Raw genomic sequence first — 15,864 nt, forward strand, 5'->3', positions numbered from 1 at the left:
GTTGTGTTTGTCTGTGTCTGTAGCTGTGTGTTCCTGTGGAGGCTGGACTCCCAGATGACTAACTCGATGAGGAAGAGACTGGCTGAGAGGAAACAGACAGCTGGAGTGACGACTACTGCCAAAGCCCCGACCAAGGAGCATCTTATCAGGTATCTACGCTGAACTAAAATACAGTTGAAGTCGGAAGTTTACATACACTTAGGTTGGAGTCAGTAAAACTCGTTTTTCAACCACTCTACAAATTTCTTGTTAACAAACTATAGTTTTGTCAAGTTGGTTAGGACATCTACTTTGTGCATGACACAAGTAATGTTTCCAATAATTGTTTACAGACAGATTATTTAACTTATAATTCACTATCACAATTCCAGTGGGTCAGAAGTTTACATACACTAAGTTGACTGCCTTTAAACAGCTTGGAAAATTCCAGAAAATTATGTCATGGCGTTAGAAGCTTCTGATAGGCTAATTGACATAATTTGAGTCAATTGGAGGTTGGAGTCAATTCAAGGCCTACCTTCAAACTCAGTGCCTCTTTGCTTGACATCATGGGAAAATCAAAAGAAATCAGCCAAGACCTCAAAGAAAATTGTAGACCGCCATCAGTCTGGTTCATCCATGGGAGCAATTTCCAAACGCCACGTTCATCTGTACAAACAATAGTACGCAAGTATAAACACCATGGGACCACGCAGCCGTCATACCGCTCAGGAAGGAGACGCGTTCTGTCTCCTAGAGATGAACGTACTTTGGTGCGAAAAGTGCAAATCAATCCCAGAACAACAGCAAAGGACTTTGTGAAGATGCTGCAGGAAACAGGTACAAAAGTATCTATATCCACAGTAAAACGAGTCCTATATCGACATAACCTGAAAGGCTGCTCAGCAAGGAAGAAGCCACTGCTCCAAAACCGCCATTAAAAAAGCCAGACTACGGTTTGCAACTGCACGGGGGTGGCAGCATCATGTTGTGGGGGTGCTTTACTGCAGGAGGGACTGGTGCACTTCACAAAATAGATGGAATCATGAGGAAGGATAAGCTTGGTAGCAAATGGGTCTTCCAAATGGACAATGACCCCAAGCATACTTCCAAAGTTGTGGGAAAATGGCTTAAGGACAACAAAGTCAAGGTTTTTGAGTGGCCATCATAAAGCCCTGACCTCAATTATATAGAACATTTGTGGGCAGAACTGAAAAAGTGTGCGAGCAAGGAGGCCTACAAAACTGACTCAGTTACACCAGCTCTGTCAGGAGGAATGGGCAAAAATTCACCCAACTTATTGTGGGAAGCTTGTGGAAGGCTACCTGAAACGTTTGACCTAAGTTAAACAATTTAAAGGCAATGCTACCAAATGCTAATTGAGTATGTAAACTTCTGACCCACTGGGAATGTGATGAAAGAAATAAAAGCTGAAATAAATCATACTCTACTATTATTCTGACATTTCACATTCCTAAAATATAGTGGTGATCCTAAGACAGAATAGTGAATATTTCACCTTTGCAAAGATAATCCACCTGACAGGTGTGGCAGATCAAGAAGCTGATTAAACAGCGTGTTCATTACACAGGTGCACCTTATGCTGGGGACAATAAAGGTCATTTTAAAATGTGCAGTTTTGTCACACAACACAATTCCAAAGATGTTTCAAGTTTTTGAGGGAGCGTGCAATTGGCATGCTGACTGCAGGAATGTCCACCAGAGCTGTTGCCAGATAATTGAATGTTAATTTATCTACCTTAAGCCTCTTCCAACGTCGTTTTAAACTGGCCTCACAACCGCAGACCACACCACACGTGTGGGTGAGCGATTTTCTGATAATGTTGTGAACAGAGCGCCCCATGGTGGCGGTGGGGTTATGGTATGGGCAGGCATAAGCTACAGACAACGAACACAATTGCATTTTATCGATGGCCGTTTGAATGCACAGAGATACCGTGACGAGATCCTGAGGCCCATTGATGTGCCATTCATCCTCTGCCATCACCTCATGTTTCAGCATGATAATGCAAGGCTCCATGTCACAGGGATCTGTACTCAATTCCTGGAATCTGAAAATGTCCCAGTTCTTCCATGGCCTGCATACACACCAGACATGTTACCCATTGAGCATGTTTGGGATGCTCTGGATCGACGTGTAGGACTGTGTGTTCCAGTTCCTGACAATAATCCAGCAACTTCGCACAGCCGTTGAAGAGGAGTGGGACAACATTCCTCAGGCCACAATCAACAGCCTGATCTACTTAATGCATAGGGGATGTGTCACACTGCATGAGGCAAATGGTGATCACACCAGATACTGGCTGGTTTTCTGATCCACCCCCCTACCTTTTCTTTTTTTTTTTTTTAAAGGTATCTGTGACCAACAGATGCATTTTGTGAAATCCATGGATTATGGCCTTATGAACTGATTTCCTTTATATGAAATGTAACTCAGTAATGTCTTTGAATTGGTTGCATCTTGTGTTTTTTTTTTTAAATATATTTTTGTCTGGGAATACAGATATGCATCTGTTGGTCACAGATACCTTAACAAAAAAAGAAAAGGTAGGGGGGTGGATCAGAAAACCAGTCAGTATCTGGTGTGAGGTGTCCCTGTGTGAGGTGTCCCTGTGTGAGGTGTCCCTGTGTGAGGTGTCCCTGTGTGAGGTGTCCCTGTGTGAGGTGTCCCTGTGTGAGGTGTCCCTGTGTGAGGTGTCCCTGTGTGAGGTGTCCCTGTGTGAGGTGTCCCTGTGTGAGGTGTCCCTGTGTGAGGTGTCCCTGTGTGAGGTGTCCCTGTGTGAGGTGTCTGTTTCTCTTTGTCCAGGAGAGAGACCTTCATCACTGTGCCATTGGGCCACCTCTCCCAGGCAGGAGAGGAAGAGGAGGAAGATGATCCCAGGACTCCTGCTAGATGTGACATCACTCATGGTGAGATCACTCATATTAATTTAGAGATTACATAAGAGTGTGGAATTGAATGAACTCAAAAAAGTTAATTTGCGATTTAACAACGATTCGCCATGCCACAAGAGAAAGGGAAATTCTAACAGACGTTTGGCTTAATGTTTTAACATCAATGTCTCTCCTCCAGACGTCCTTGCTCTCGACCCCATGGTGCCACAGACCAACGGCAAACTGCCCATGTGGGCCAGGAAACTGGTGAGTCTTACGGAACCATATAGTCTATATCAGGGCTGCCCACTTCCTGTCCTGGAGGATCGACACACTTCTGGGTTTCATCTTCTCCTTCTAATCAGGGACTAAATCAATTAACTACCAGTAGAAACAAAAACAAAAGCTTGAAATGTTTTCGGGCCTTCGTGTCCGGAATTGAATAGCCCTGATGGACCAATGTCTCTGGGAATTGTCTTAATACTAGCCTGGATAAGATTAATACTAGCCTGGATAAGATTAATACTAGCCTGGATAAGATTAATACTAGCCTGGATAAGATTAATACTAGCCTGGCGGTTAGAGCGTTGGACTAGTAACCGAAAGGTTCCAAGATTGAATCCCCCGAGCTGACGAGGAACAAATCTGTCGTTCTGCCCCCTGAACAAGGCAGTTAACCCACTGTTCCTAGGCCATCATTGAAAATAATAATTAGTTCTTAACTGACTTGCCTAGTTTAATAAAGGTTAAATAAATTAAGACACAGAATGTAAACTGTTAGAACTAAACACCAACTGGTGCATTCAGAAAGTTTTCACACCCCTTCATTACCCCCCCCCCCCCACACACACACACACACACACACATTTTTTATTATTATATTTTAACAACAAAAATTGTCACTGGCCTTCACACAATACCCAATAATGTCAAAGTGGAATGTTTTTTTTTTTTTTTTTTTAATGTGTACAAATTTAATTGTAAAAATGAAAAGCTGAAATATTTTGAGTATTCAACACCTTTGTTATGGCAAGCCTAAATCATTTCAGGAGTGAAGATTTGCTTAACAAGTCACATGATAAATTGCATGCACTTTGTGTGTAATAATAGTGTTTAACATAATTGTTGAATGACTACCTTGTCTCTTTACCCCAGACATACAATTATCTGTAAGGTCCCTTAGTCGAGCAGTGAATTTCAACCACAAAGACCAGGGTGGTTTTCCAATGCCTTCGAAAGAAGGCCACGTATTGGTAGATGGTCAAGAATTTAAAAAAAGGCTGTGATAGGAGAATACTGATGATCGATCAACAACATTGTAGTTACTCCACAATACTAACCTAATTGACAGTGAAAAGGAAGCCTGTACAAAGTAAAACTGCAAAAAAATGCTTTCCACGAGACACTGGGAGATGAATTCACCTTTCAGCAAGACAATAACCTAAAACGCAAGGCAAAATTTACACTGGAGTTGGTTACCAATGTAACACTATAACTTTATGGCGTCCCCTCGCCCCGGGCGCGAACCAGGGACCCTCTGCACACATCAACAACGGTCGCCCACGAAGCATCGTTACCCATCGCTCCACAAAGGCCACGGCCCTTGCAGAGCAAGGGGGACCACTACTTCTAGGTTTCAAAGCAAGTGACGTAACCGACTGAAAGGCTGCTAGCGCGCACCACCGCTAACTAGCTAGCCATTTCACATCCGTTACACCAAGAAGACAGTGAATGTTCCTGAGTGGCCGAGTTACAGTTTTGACTTAGCGAACAAAAATATAAACGCAACATGTAAAGTGTTGGTCCCATGTTTCATCAGCTAAAATTAAATAAAATAAAAATACCAGAAATGTTCCATACGCACAAAAAGCTGGGGGGGGGGTGCTGAGAAGTATTTCTGTGTTTTAATACAACCCCTATGTGGGGGGAAAACTCTGATTGGTTGGGCCTGGCTGCTAATTCGGGGGGGCCTATGCCCAACCATGGATGCACCCCTGCCCAGTCATGCGAAATCCATAGATTAGGACCAGGTCCTAATTTATTTATTTGAATGAACTGTAACTCTGAAAAAACGTTTGAAATTGTTGAATGTTGTGTTTACATTTTTGTTCAGTATAAAGCTGCATGAAAATCTATGGCAAAACTTTAAATTGATTGTCTAGCAGTAATCAACAACCAATTTGACAGAGCTTGAAGAATTTTGAAAATAATAATGAGCAAATGTACCATCAAGGTGTTCAATGCTCTTTAGCCGCGTTCACATTGGCAGTTTGAACTTTCTCCAATCCTATTGATTTGCATATCAATCCTTTTTCCCTGCAGTCTGAACAGCCAAAAAGCACATGGAATCTGATTATTCAAGCCACATTTCAAACCACCTTTGTAGGTGTCAGATATAAATCTGTGCCTTGTCTGGTTGGTCAAATCTGATTTTATTTTCCTTCAAGTGTTTTTTTTTTTTTTACTTATTCGGCAGAACTTGTTGCTTGCTAGATACTCTATTGACACTGACAGGAACACGTGGTACATTAGCGAACTAGCTTGTTAAATGTTTACAAAGAAATGAGCGCGTGTGTCAGAAAGCTTAAGAGCTAGCTAGCAAAGTGACTGCTGTGGCTAGCCGAAAAGGACTCGTTACGACAGTTTGGATCGTCTTATCCTTTGAGGCTTTAAGTGTTTTTACGCTATAATTTAGAACACTCAAAACTGAGACATGTCCATGGCAGGCACTGTTGTTACATAAGGACAAGCACCACCACCAATCAGCCTACACCACTGCACACACATACCCGTTGTTACTATAACAACTAGTCTTCTTGTCAGTAAATGACTGCTGTCTGAACGCACACATCCGATTTGGTCACATGTAACTTGCTGTTTTGGACAGTCAATATTCCTCAAGCGTATTTCAAAAACAAAACAAAATGTTGTCTGCAGTGTGAACGAGGCTTTATAGACTTACCCAGAAAGACTCACAGCTGTAATCGCTGCCAAAGGTGATTGAAACATGTATTGACTCAGGGGTATGAATACCTGTGTAACTTAGCTTTCTGCTGTATGTTAAGTGGAGGGCTAGGAATACCTTCTGAAGGCACTAGCTGTATGTTAAGTGGAGGGGTATGAGTACCTTCTGAAGGCACTAGCTGTATGTTAAGTGGAGGGGTATGAGTACCTTCTGAAGGCACTAGCTGTATGTTGAGTGGAGGGCTGGGAATACCTTCTGAAGGCACTAGCTGTATGTTAAGTAGAGGGGTATTTACATTTACATTTTAGTCATTTAGCAGACGCTCTTATCCAGAGCGACTTACAGTAGAGTGCATACATTTTATTACATTTACATACTGAGACAAGGATATCCCTACCGGCCAAACCCTCCCTAACCCGGACGACGCTATGCCAATTGTGCGTCGCCCCACAGACCTCCCGGTTGCGGCCGGCTGCGACAGAGCCTGGGCGTGAACCCAGAGACTCTGGTGGCGCAGCTAGCACTGCGATGCAGTGCCCTAGACCACTGCGCCACCCGGGAGGCTACCTTCTGAGTACCTTCTGAAGGAACTGGCTGTATGTTAAGTGGAGGGATATGAATACCTTCTGAAAGCAATCGCTGTATGTTGAGTGTTGTGACTCAGTCTTGTGGCAGTTCCCTCACTCTGATGGTCAGATGTTGCCTCTCTGGCTATGTTGGAATTGTGTAACTCAACAGAGCCTTTTTGTGATTTGAGATGATCTCGCTGTTATGTCAGGGTCCTGCCGCGGGCACCACTGCTCTCCCCGCCGAGCTCCTGCCAGCACACCTCCAGCCGCGCGGGCGCTGGGCAGAGCACCTCAACCCCCTGGCCATCCGCTCTGTCCTGGAGACACACAGCCTGCAGCGCCCTCTCTCCCCCACCCCCCGCAGAGCAGAGGGACCGGGAGAGGAGGAGGAGGATGAGGAGGAAGAAGATCCATACTTCCACCCTCAGAGCCTGGACAGCCTGCTTGGAGAGGAGGAGGAGGAAGATGTGATGGTGGTGGTGGTGGACAGCGAAGTAGTGGAGGAGGAAGATGTGGTGGAGGACAGCGAAGTGGTGGTGGAGGAGGAAGATGTCGACAGCGAAGACCAGGTCTGTTTAAAGAGATACTTCACTCAAAAACATATATATATATTTTTTAATATATATATATATCTCAGACGTGGTATGTCGATGGTTCTATATTGTTATAACTCAGTCCAGACAAACAACACATTGACATATTTGTTATTATTTAGGGTTCTGGGTCTCTTCAGAGGCCTGGGTTCCTGGCCCTACCGGACACCGACGACATGTTTGGTCCAGGCCTCAGTAGCTACGTTCTTTACCCGGCTAACAGCACCACGCTGTCCACTGGAGGAGGAGAGTGGTGAGTCAGAGTGGATCTGTCTGGTTGGACATCTAGTTACTGTTTCTCTCAAAATGAGTTTGATGCGGGGACGCTTTGTGTATGAGCTTATAGTTGTTTATGTAGGGCTGCTGTGTGTGTGTGTGTGTGTGTGTGTGTGTGTGTGTGTGTGTGTGTGTGTGTGTGTGTGTGTGTGTGTGTGTGTGTGTGTGTGTGTGTGTGTGTGTGTGTGTGTGTGTGTGTGTGTGTGTGTGTGTGTGTGTGTGTGTGTGTGTGTGTGTGTGTGTGTGTGTGTGTGTGTGTGTGTGTGTGTGTGTGTACACAGCTCTGGAAATATTAAGAGACCACTACAAAATGATCCGTTTCTCTGGTTTTACTTTATATGTGTTTGTGTAAAATTAACATTTTTTTGTTTTATTCTATAAACTATAAACTACTTCATTCAAACAACACTTTCCTGTGTTTTGCCAGCAGCTCTTCGCTGTGCTTCAAGCATTGAGCTGTTTATGACTTCAAGCCTATCAATTCCCGAGATTAGGCTGGCAATACTATAGTGCCATTTAGAACATCCAATAGTCAAAGATATATGAAATTCAAATGGTATAGAGAGAAATAGTCCTATAATTCCTATAACTACAACCTAAAACTTCTTAACTGGGAATATTGAAGACTCATGTTAAAAGGAACCACCAGCTTTCATATGTTCTCATGTTCTGAGCAAGGAACTTAAACGTTAGCTTTTTTACATGTCAAATATTGCACTTTTACTTTCTTCTCCAACACTTTGTTTTTGCATTATTTAAACCAAATTGAACATGTTTCATTATTTATTTCAGACTAAATTGATTTTATTAAGTTAAAATAAGTGTTCATTCAGTATTGTTGTAATTGTCATTATTACAAATATATATATATATATATATATATATATATATATATATATAAATCGACCGATTTAATCGGTATCGGCTTTTTTTGGTCCTCCAATAATTGGTATCGGTATCAGCGTTGAAAAATCATAATGGTCGACCTCTAATTTGGAGCATTTATTTACAGAAAATGGCAACTGGTCAAAATAACAAAAAATATGTTGTCAGACCTCAAATAATGCAGAGAAAATAATTTAATATTCATTTTTAAACACCACAATACTAATGTTTTAACTTAGGAAGAGTTCAGAAATCAATATTTGGTGGAATAACCCTGATTTTCAATCACAGATTTCATGCGTCTAGGCATGGTCTCCAGCAGTCTTTCACATTGATGTTGGGTGACTTTATGCATTTACATTTAAGTCATTTAGCAAACGCTCTTATCCAGAGCGACTTACAAATTGGTGCATTCACCTTATAATATCCAGTGGACCAACCACTTTACAATAGTGCATCTAAATCTTTTAAGGGGGGGGTAGAAGGATTACTTTATCCTATCCTAGGTATTCCTTAAAGAGGTGGGGTTTCAGGTGTCTCCGGAAGGTGGTGATTGACTCCGCTGACCTGGCGTCGTGAGGGAGTTTGTTCCACCATTGGGGTGCCAGAGCAGCGAACAGTTTTGACTGGGCTGAGCGGGAACTGTACTTCCTCAGAGGTAGGGAGGCGAGCAGGCCAGAGGTGGATGAACGCAGTGCCCTTGTTTGGGTGTAGGGCCTGATCAGAGCCTGAAGGTACGGAGGTGCCGTTCCCCTCACAGCTCCGTAGGCAAGCACTCCTGGCGCAAAAATTATGCCACTCCTGGCGTAACAATTCAAGCAGCTCGGCTTTGTTTGATGGCTTGTGACCATCCATCTTCCTCTTGATCACATTCCAGAGGTTTTGAATGGGGTTCAGGTCTGGAGATTGGGCTGGACATGACAGGGTCTTGATCTGGTAGTCCTCCATCCACAGCTTGATTGACCTGGCTGTGTGGCATGGAGCGTTGTCCTGCTGGGAAAACCAATCCTCAGAGTTGGGGAACGTTGTCCTGCTGGGAAAACCAATCCTCAGAGTTGGGGAACATTGTCCTGCTGGGAAAACCAATCCTCAGAGTTGGGGAACATTGTCCTGCTGGGAAAACCAATCCTCAGAGTTGGGGAACATTGTCCTGCTGGGAAAACCAATCCTCAGAGTTGGGGAACGTTGTCCTGCTGGGAAAACCAATCCTCAGAGTTGGGGAACATTGTCCTGCTGGGAAAACCAATCCTCAGAGTTGGGGAACGTTGTCCTGCTGGGAAAACCAATCCTCAGAGTTGGGGAACATTGTCAGAGCAGAAGGAAGCATGTTTTCTTCCAGGACAACCTTGTACGTGACTTAATTCATGCGTCCTTCACAAAGACAAATCTGTCCGATTCCAGCCTTGCTGAAGCACCCCCCCGGATCATCATCGATCCTCCACCAGATGTCGCAGTGGGTGCGAGACCTGGAGAGGCCTACAAGCCACAGTGTCTCGCAGCCACTGTGAAATTTGGTGGAGGATCGATGATGATAATTTTTCCCCCAGAGCTGTATATGGTTGTCCTCTCTAGCTAACTTGGTAGAGCATGGTGCTGCTTGCAATGCCAGGATAGATAGTGGCTTCAACACTGGTGCGTGCGTACAGTTTTGAACGTATGACTGTTTTGTGTGTGTGTGTGTGTGTGTGTGTGTGCAGTGAGTTTGGCCAGCAGCATCAGCAGCAGCAGGGCTGGGGAGGAGAGGACGAGCTGAGTCCAGACAGCGCTTGTTGTGTTGGCTCTGCAGAGAGCCAAGACCAACCCCAGGATGGTAGGACTTGTACACACTACTACAACTAGAATACTTATTCTCTGCTACTACTATAATACTACTACTGTAGCCATAGGATGGTAGGACTAGTACACTCTACTACAACTAGAATACGTATTCTCTGCTACTACTATAATACTACTACTGTAGCCATCGGATGGTAGGACTAGTACACACTACTACTCCTCTCCTCTTGTCTCCCCCTGTAGATACTGACTCCTCTCCTCTTGTCTCCCCCTGTAGATACTGACTCCTCTCCTCTTGTCTCCCCCTGTAGATACTGTCTCCTCTCCTCTCGTCTCCCCCTGTAGATCCTGACTCCTCTCCTCTTGTCTCCCCCTGTAGATACTGACTCCTCTCCTCTTGTCTCCCCCTGTAGATACTGACTCCCTGACTCCTCTCCTCTCGTTTCCCCCTGTAGATACTGACTCCTCTCCTCTTGTCTCCCCCTGTAGATACTGTCTCCTCTCCTCTCGTCTCCCCCTGTAGATACTGACTCCTCTCCTCTCGTCTCCCCCTGTAGATACTGACTCCTCTCCTCTTGTCTCCCCCTGTAGATACTGACTCCTCTCCTCTTGTCTCCCCCTGTAGATACTGACTCCTCTCCTCTTGTCTCCCCCTGTAGATACTGACTCCTCTCCTCTTGTCTCCCCCTGTAGATACTGACTCCTCTCCTCTTGTCTCCCCCTGTAGATACTGACTCCTCTCCTCTTGTCTCCCCCTGTAGATACTGACTCCTCTCCTCTTGTCTCCCCCTGTAGATACTGACTCCTCTCCTCTTGTCTCCCCCTGTAGATACTGACTCCTCTCCTCTTGTCTCCCCCTGTAGATACTGACTCCTCTCCTCTTGTCTCCCCCTGTAGATACTGACTCCTCTCCTCTTGTCTCCCCCTGTAGATACTGTCTCCTCTCCTCTTGTCTCCCCCTGTAGATACTGACTCCTCTCCTCTTGTCTCCCCCTGTAGATACTGACTCCTCTCCTCTTGTCTCCCCCTGTAGATACTGTCTCCTCTCCTCTTGTCTCCCCCTGTAGATACTGACTCCCTGACTCCTCTCCTCTTGTCTCCCCCTGTAGATACTGACTCCTCTCCTCTTGTCTCCCCCTGTAGATACTGACTCCTCTCCTCTTGTCTCCCCCTGTAGATACTGTCTCCTCTCCTCTTGTCTCCCCCTGTCGATACTGTCTCCTCTCCTCTTGTCTCCCCCTGTAGATACTGACTCCCTGACTCCTCTCCTCTTGTCTCCCCCTGTAGATACTGACTCCCTGACTCCTCTCCTCTTGTCTCCCCCTGTAGATACTGTCTCCTCTCCTCTTGTATCCCCCTGTAGATACTGACTCCTCTCCTCTTGTCTCCCCCTGTAGATACTGACTCCCTGACTCCTCTCCTCTTGTATCCCCCTGTAGATACTGACTCCTCTCCTCTTGTCTCCCCCTGTAGATACTGACTCCTCTCCTCTTGTCTCCCCCTGTAGATACTGACTCCTCTCCTCTTGTCTCCCCCTGTAGATACTGACTCCTCTCCTCTTGTCTCCCCCTGTAGATACTGACTCCTCTCCTCTTGTCTCCCCCTGTAGATACTGACTCCTCTCCTCTTGTCTCCCCCTGTAGATACTGACTCCTCTCCTCTTGTCTCCCCCTGTAGATACTGACTCCTCTCCTCTTGTCTCCCCCTGTAGATACTGACTCCTCTCCTCTTGTCTCCCCCTGTAGATACTGACTCCTCTCCTCTTGTCTCCCCCTGTAGATACTGTCTCCTCTCCTCTTGTCTCCCCCTGTAGATACTGACTCCTCTCCTCTTGTCTCCCCCTGTAGATACTGACTCCTCTCCTCTTGTCTCCCCCTGTAGATACTGACTCCTCTCCTCTTGTCTCCCCCTGTAGATACTGACTCCTCTCCTCTTGTCTCCCCCTGTAGATACTGACTCCTCTCCTCTTGTCTCCCCCTGTAGATACTGACTCCTCTCCTCTTGTCTCCCCCTGTAGATACTGACTCCTCTCCTCTTGTCTCCCCCTGTAGATACTGTCTCCTCTCCTCTTGTCTCCCCCTGTAGATACTGTCTCCTCTCCTCTTGTCTCCCCCTGTCGATACTGTCTCCTCTCCTCTTGTCTCCCCCTGTAGATCCTGACTCCTCTCCTCTTGTCTCCCCCTGTAGATACTGACTCCCTGACTCCTCTCCTCTTGTCTCCCCCTGTAGATACTGTCTCCTCTCCTCTTGTATCCCCCTGTAGATACTGACTCCTCTCCTCTTGTCTCCCCCTGTAGATACTGACTCCCTGACTCCTCTCCTCTTGTATCCCCCTGTAGATACTGACTCCTCTCCTCTTGTCTCCCCCTGTAGATACTGACTCCTCTCCTCTTGTCTCCCCCTGTAGATACTGACTCCTCTCCTCTTGTCTCCCCCTGTAGATACTGACTCCTCTCCTCTTGTCTCCCCCTGTAGATACTGACTCCTCTCCTCTTGTCTCCCCCTGTAGATACTGACTCCTCTCCTCTTGTCTCCCCCTGTAGATACTGACTCCTCTCCTCTTGTCTCCCCCTGTAGATACTGACTCCTCTCCTCTTGTCTCCCCCTGTAGATACTGTCTCCTCTCCTCTTGTCTCCCCCTGTAGATACTGACTCCTCTCCTCTTGTCTCCCCCTGTAGATACTGACTCCTCTCCTCTTGTCTCCCCCTGTAGATACTGACTCCTCTCCTCTTGTCTCCCCCTGTAGATACTGACTCCTCTCCTCTTGTCTCCCCCTGTAGATACTGACTCCTCTCCTCTTGTCTCCCCCTGTAGATACTGACTCCTCTCCTCTTGTCTCCCCCTGTAGATACTGACTCCTCTCCTCTTGTCTCCCCCTGTAGATACTGTCTCCTCTCCTCTTGTCTCCCCCTGTAGATACTGTCTCCTCTCCTCTTGTCTCCCCCTGTCGATACTGTCTCCTCTCCTCTTGTCTCCCCCTGTAGATCCTGACTCCTCTCCTCTTGTCTCCCCCTGTAGATACTGTCTCCTCTCCTCTCGTCTCCCCCTGTAGATACTGACTCCTCTCCTCTCGTTTCCCCCTGTAGATACTGTCTCCTCTCCTCTTGTCTCCCCCTGTAGATACTGTCTCCTCTCCTCTTGTCTCCCCCTGTCGATACTGTCTCCTCTCCTCTTGTCTCCCCCTGTCGATACTGTCTCCTCTCCTCTTGTCTCCCCCTGTAGATACTGTCTCCTCTCCTCTTGTCTCCCCCTGTAGATACTGACTCCTCTCCTCTTGTCTCCCCCTGTAGATACTGACTCCCTGACTCCTCTCCTCTTGTCTCCCCCTGTAGATACTGACTCCTCTCCTCTTGTCTCCCCCTGTAGATACTGACTCCCTGACTCCTCTCCTCTTGTCTCCCCCTGTATATCCTGACTCCTCTCCTCTTGTCTCCCCCTGTAGATACTGACTCCTCTCCTCTCGTCTCCCCCTGTAGATACTGACTCCTCTCCTCTTGTCTCCCCCTGTAGATACTGACTCCTCTCCTCTCGTCTCCCCCTGTAGATACTGTCTCCTCTCCTCTTGTCTCCCCCTGTAGATACTGTCTCCTCTCCTCTTGTCTCCCCCTGTAGATACTGACTCCTCTCCTCTCGTCTCCCCCTGTAGATACTGTCTCCTCTCCTCTCGTCTCCCCCTGTAGATACTGACTCCTCTCCTCTCGTCTCCCCCTGTAGATACTGACTCCTCTCCTCTTGTCTCCCCCTGTAGATACTGACTCCTCTCCTCTTGTCTCCCCCTGTAGATACTGACTCCTCTCCTCTTGTCTCCCCCTGTAGATACTGACTCCTCTCCTCTTGTCTCCCCCTGTAGATACTGTCTCCTCTCCTCTTGTCTCCCCCTGTCGATACTGTCTCCTCTCCTCTTGTCTCCCCCTGTAGATACTGACTCCTCTCCTCTTGTCTCCCCCTGTAGATACTGTCTCCTCTCCTCTTGTCTCCCCCTGTAGATACTGACTCCTCTCCTCTTGTCTCCCCCTGTAGATACTGTCTCCTCTCCTCTTGTCTCCCCCTGTAGATACTGACTCCTCTCCTCTCGTTTCCCCCTGTAGATACTGTCTCCTCTCCTCTTGTCTCCCCCTGTAGATACTGTCTCCTCTCCTCTTGTCTCCCCCTGTCGATACTGTCTCCTCTCCTCTTGTCTCCCCCTGTCGATACTGTCTCCTCTCCTCTTGTCTCCCCCTGTAGATACTGACTCCTCTCCTCTTGTCTCCCCCTGTAGATACTGACTCCTCTCCTCTTGTCTCCCCCTGTAGATACTGACTCCCTGACTCCTCTCCTCTTGTCTCCCCCTGTAGATACTGACTCCTCTCCTCTTGTCTCCCCCTGTAGATACTGACTCCTCTCCTCTTGTCTCCCCCTGTAGATACTGACTCCTCTCCTCTTGTCTCCCCCTGTAGATACTGACTCCTCTCCTCTTGTCTCCCCCTGTAGATACTGACTCCTCTCCTCTTGTCTCCCCCTGTAGATACTGACTCCTCTCCTCTTGTCTCCCCCTGTAGATCCTGACTCCTCTCCTCTTGTCTCCCCCTGTAGATACTGACTCCTCTCCTCTTGTCTCCCCCTGTAGATACTGTCTCCTCTCCTCTTGTATCCCCCTGTAGATACTGACTCCTCTCCTCTTGTCTCCCCCTATAGATCCTGACTCCTCTCCTCTTGTCTCCCCCTGTAGATACTGACTCCTCTCCTCTTGTCTCCCCCTGTAGATACTGACTCCTCTCCTCTTGTCTCCCCCTGTAGATACTGTCTCCTCTCCTCTTGTATCCCCCTGTAGATACTGACTCCTCTCCTCTTGTCTCCCCCTGTAGATACTGACTCCTCTCCTCTTGTCTCCCCCTGTAGATACTGACTCCTCTCCTCTTGTCTCCCCCTGTAGATACTGACTCCTCTCCTCTTGTCTCCCCCTGTAGATACTGACTCCTCTCCTCTTGTCTCCCCCTGTAGATACTGTCTCCTCTCCTCTTGTCTCCCCCTGTAGATACTGACTCCTCTCCTCTCGTTTCCCCCTGTAGATACTGTCTCCTCTCCTCTTGTCTCCCCCTGTAGATACTGTCTCCTCTCCTCTTGTCTCCCCCTGTCGATACTGTCTCCTCTCCTCTTGTCTCCCCCTGTCGATACTGTCTCCTCTCCTCTTGTCTCCCCCTGTAGATACTGACTCCTCTCCTCTTGTCTCCCCCTGTAGATACTGACTCCCTGACTCCTCTCCTCTTGTCTCCCCCTGTAGATACTGACTCCTCTCCTCTTGTCTCCCCCTGTAGATACTGACTCCTCTCCTCTTGTCTCCCCCTGTAGATACTGACTCCTCTCCTCTTGTCTCCCCCTGTAGATACTGACTCCCTGACTCCTCTCCTCTTGTCTCCCCCTGTAGATACTGACTCCTCTCCTCTTGTCTCCCCCTGTAGATACTGACTCCTCTCCTCTTGTCTCCCCCTGTAGATACTGACTCCTCTCCTCTTGTCTCCCCCTGTAGATACTGACTCCTCTCCTCTTGTCTCCCCCTGTAGATACTGACTCCTCTCCTCTTGTCTCCCCCTGTAGATACTGACTCCTCTCCTCTTGTCTCCCCCTGTAGATACTGACTCCTCTCCTCTTGTCTCCCCCTGTAGATCCTGACTCCTCTCCTCTTGTCTCCCCCTGTAGATACTGACTCCTCTCCTCTTGTCTCCCCCTGTAGATACTGTCTCCTCTCCTCTTGTATCCCCCTGTAGATACTGACTCCTCTCCTCTTGTCTCCCCCTGTAGATACTGTCTCGTCTCCTCCTCTTGTATCCCCCTGTAGATACTGACTCCTCTCCTCTCGTCTCCCCCTGTAGATACTGACTCCTCTCCTCTCGTCTCCCCCTGTAGATACTGACTCCCCTCCTCTCGTCTCCCCCTGTAGATACTGAC

At 47.3% G+C, this 15,864-nt stretch overlaps 1 protein-coding gene across 1 annotated transcript in view; it reads left to right on the forward strand.

The window, feature by feature from the left end:
• wdr62 (WD repeat domain 62) overlaps window positions 1-15,864 on the forward strand; it is a 75,670-nt gene that overhangs the window by 45,509 nt on the left and 14,297 nt on the right. The window contains exons 19-24 of the mRNA XM_055895190.1: window positions 24-149; window positions 2,807-2,910; window positions 3,074-3,141; window positions 6,618-6,977; window positions 7,124-7,254; window positions 9,860-9,972. Of these exons, the coding sequence (XP_055751165.1) occupies window positions 24-149; window positions 2,807-2,910; window positions 3,074-3,141; window positions 6,618-6,977; window positions 7,124-7,254; window positions 9,860-9,972 (902 nt within the window). The remainder of the gene's footprint in view (window positions 1-23; window positions 150-2,806; window positions 2,911-3,073; window positions 3,142-6,617; window positions 6,978-7,123; window positions 7,255-9,859; window positions 9,973-15,864) is intronic.

Source organism: Salvelinus fontinalis, chromosome 33 (genome assembly GCF_029448725.1).
Source record: "Salvelinus fontinalis isolate EN_2023a chromosome 33, ASM2944872v1, whole genome shotgun sequence".
NCBI lineage: Eukaryota > Metazoa > Chordata > Actinopteri > Salmoniformes > Salmonidae > Salvelinus > Salvelinus fontinalis.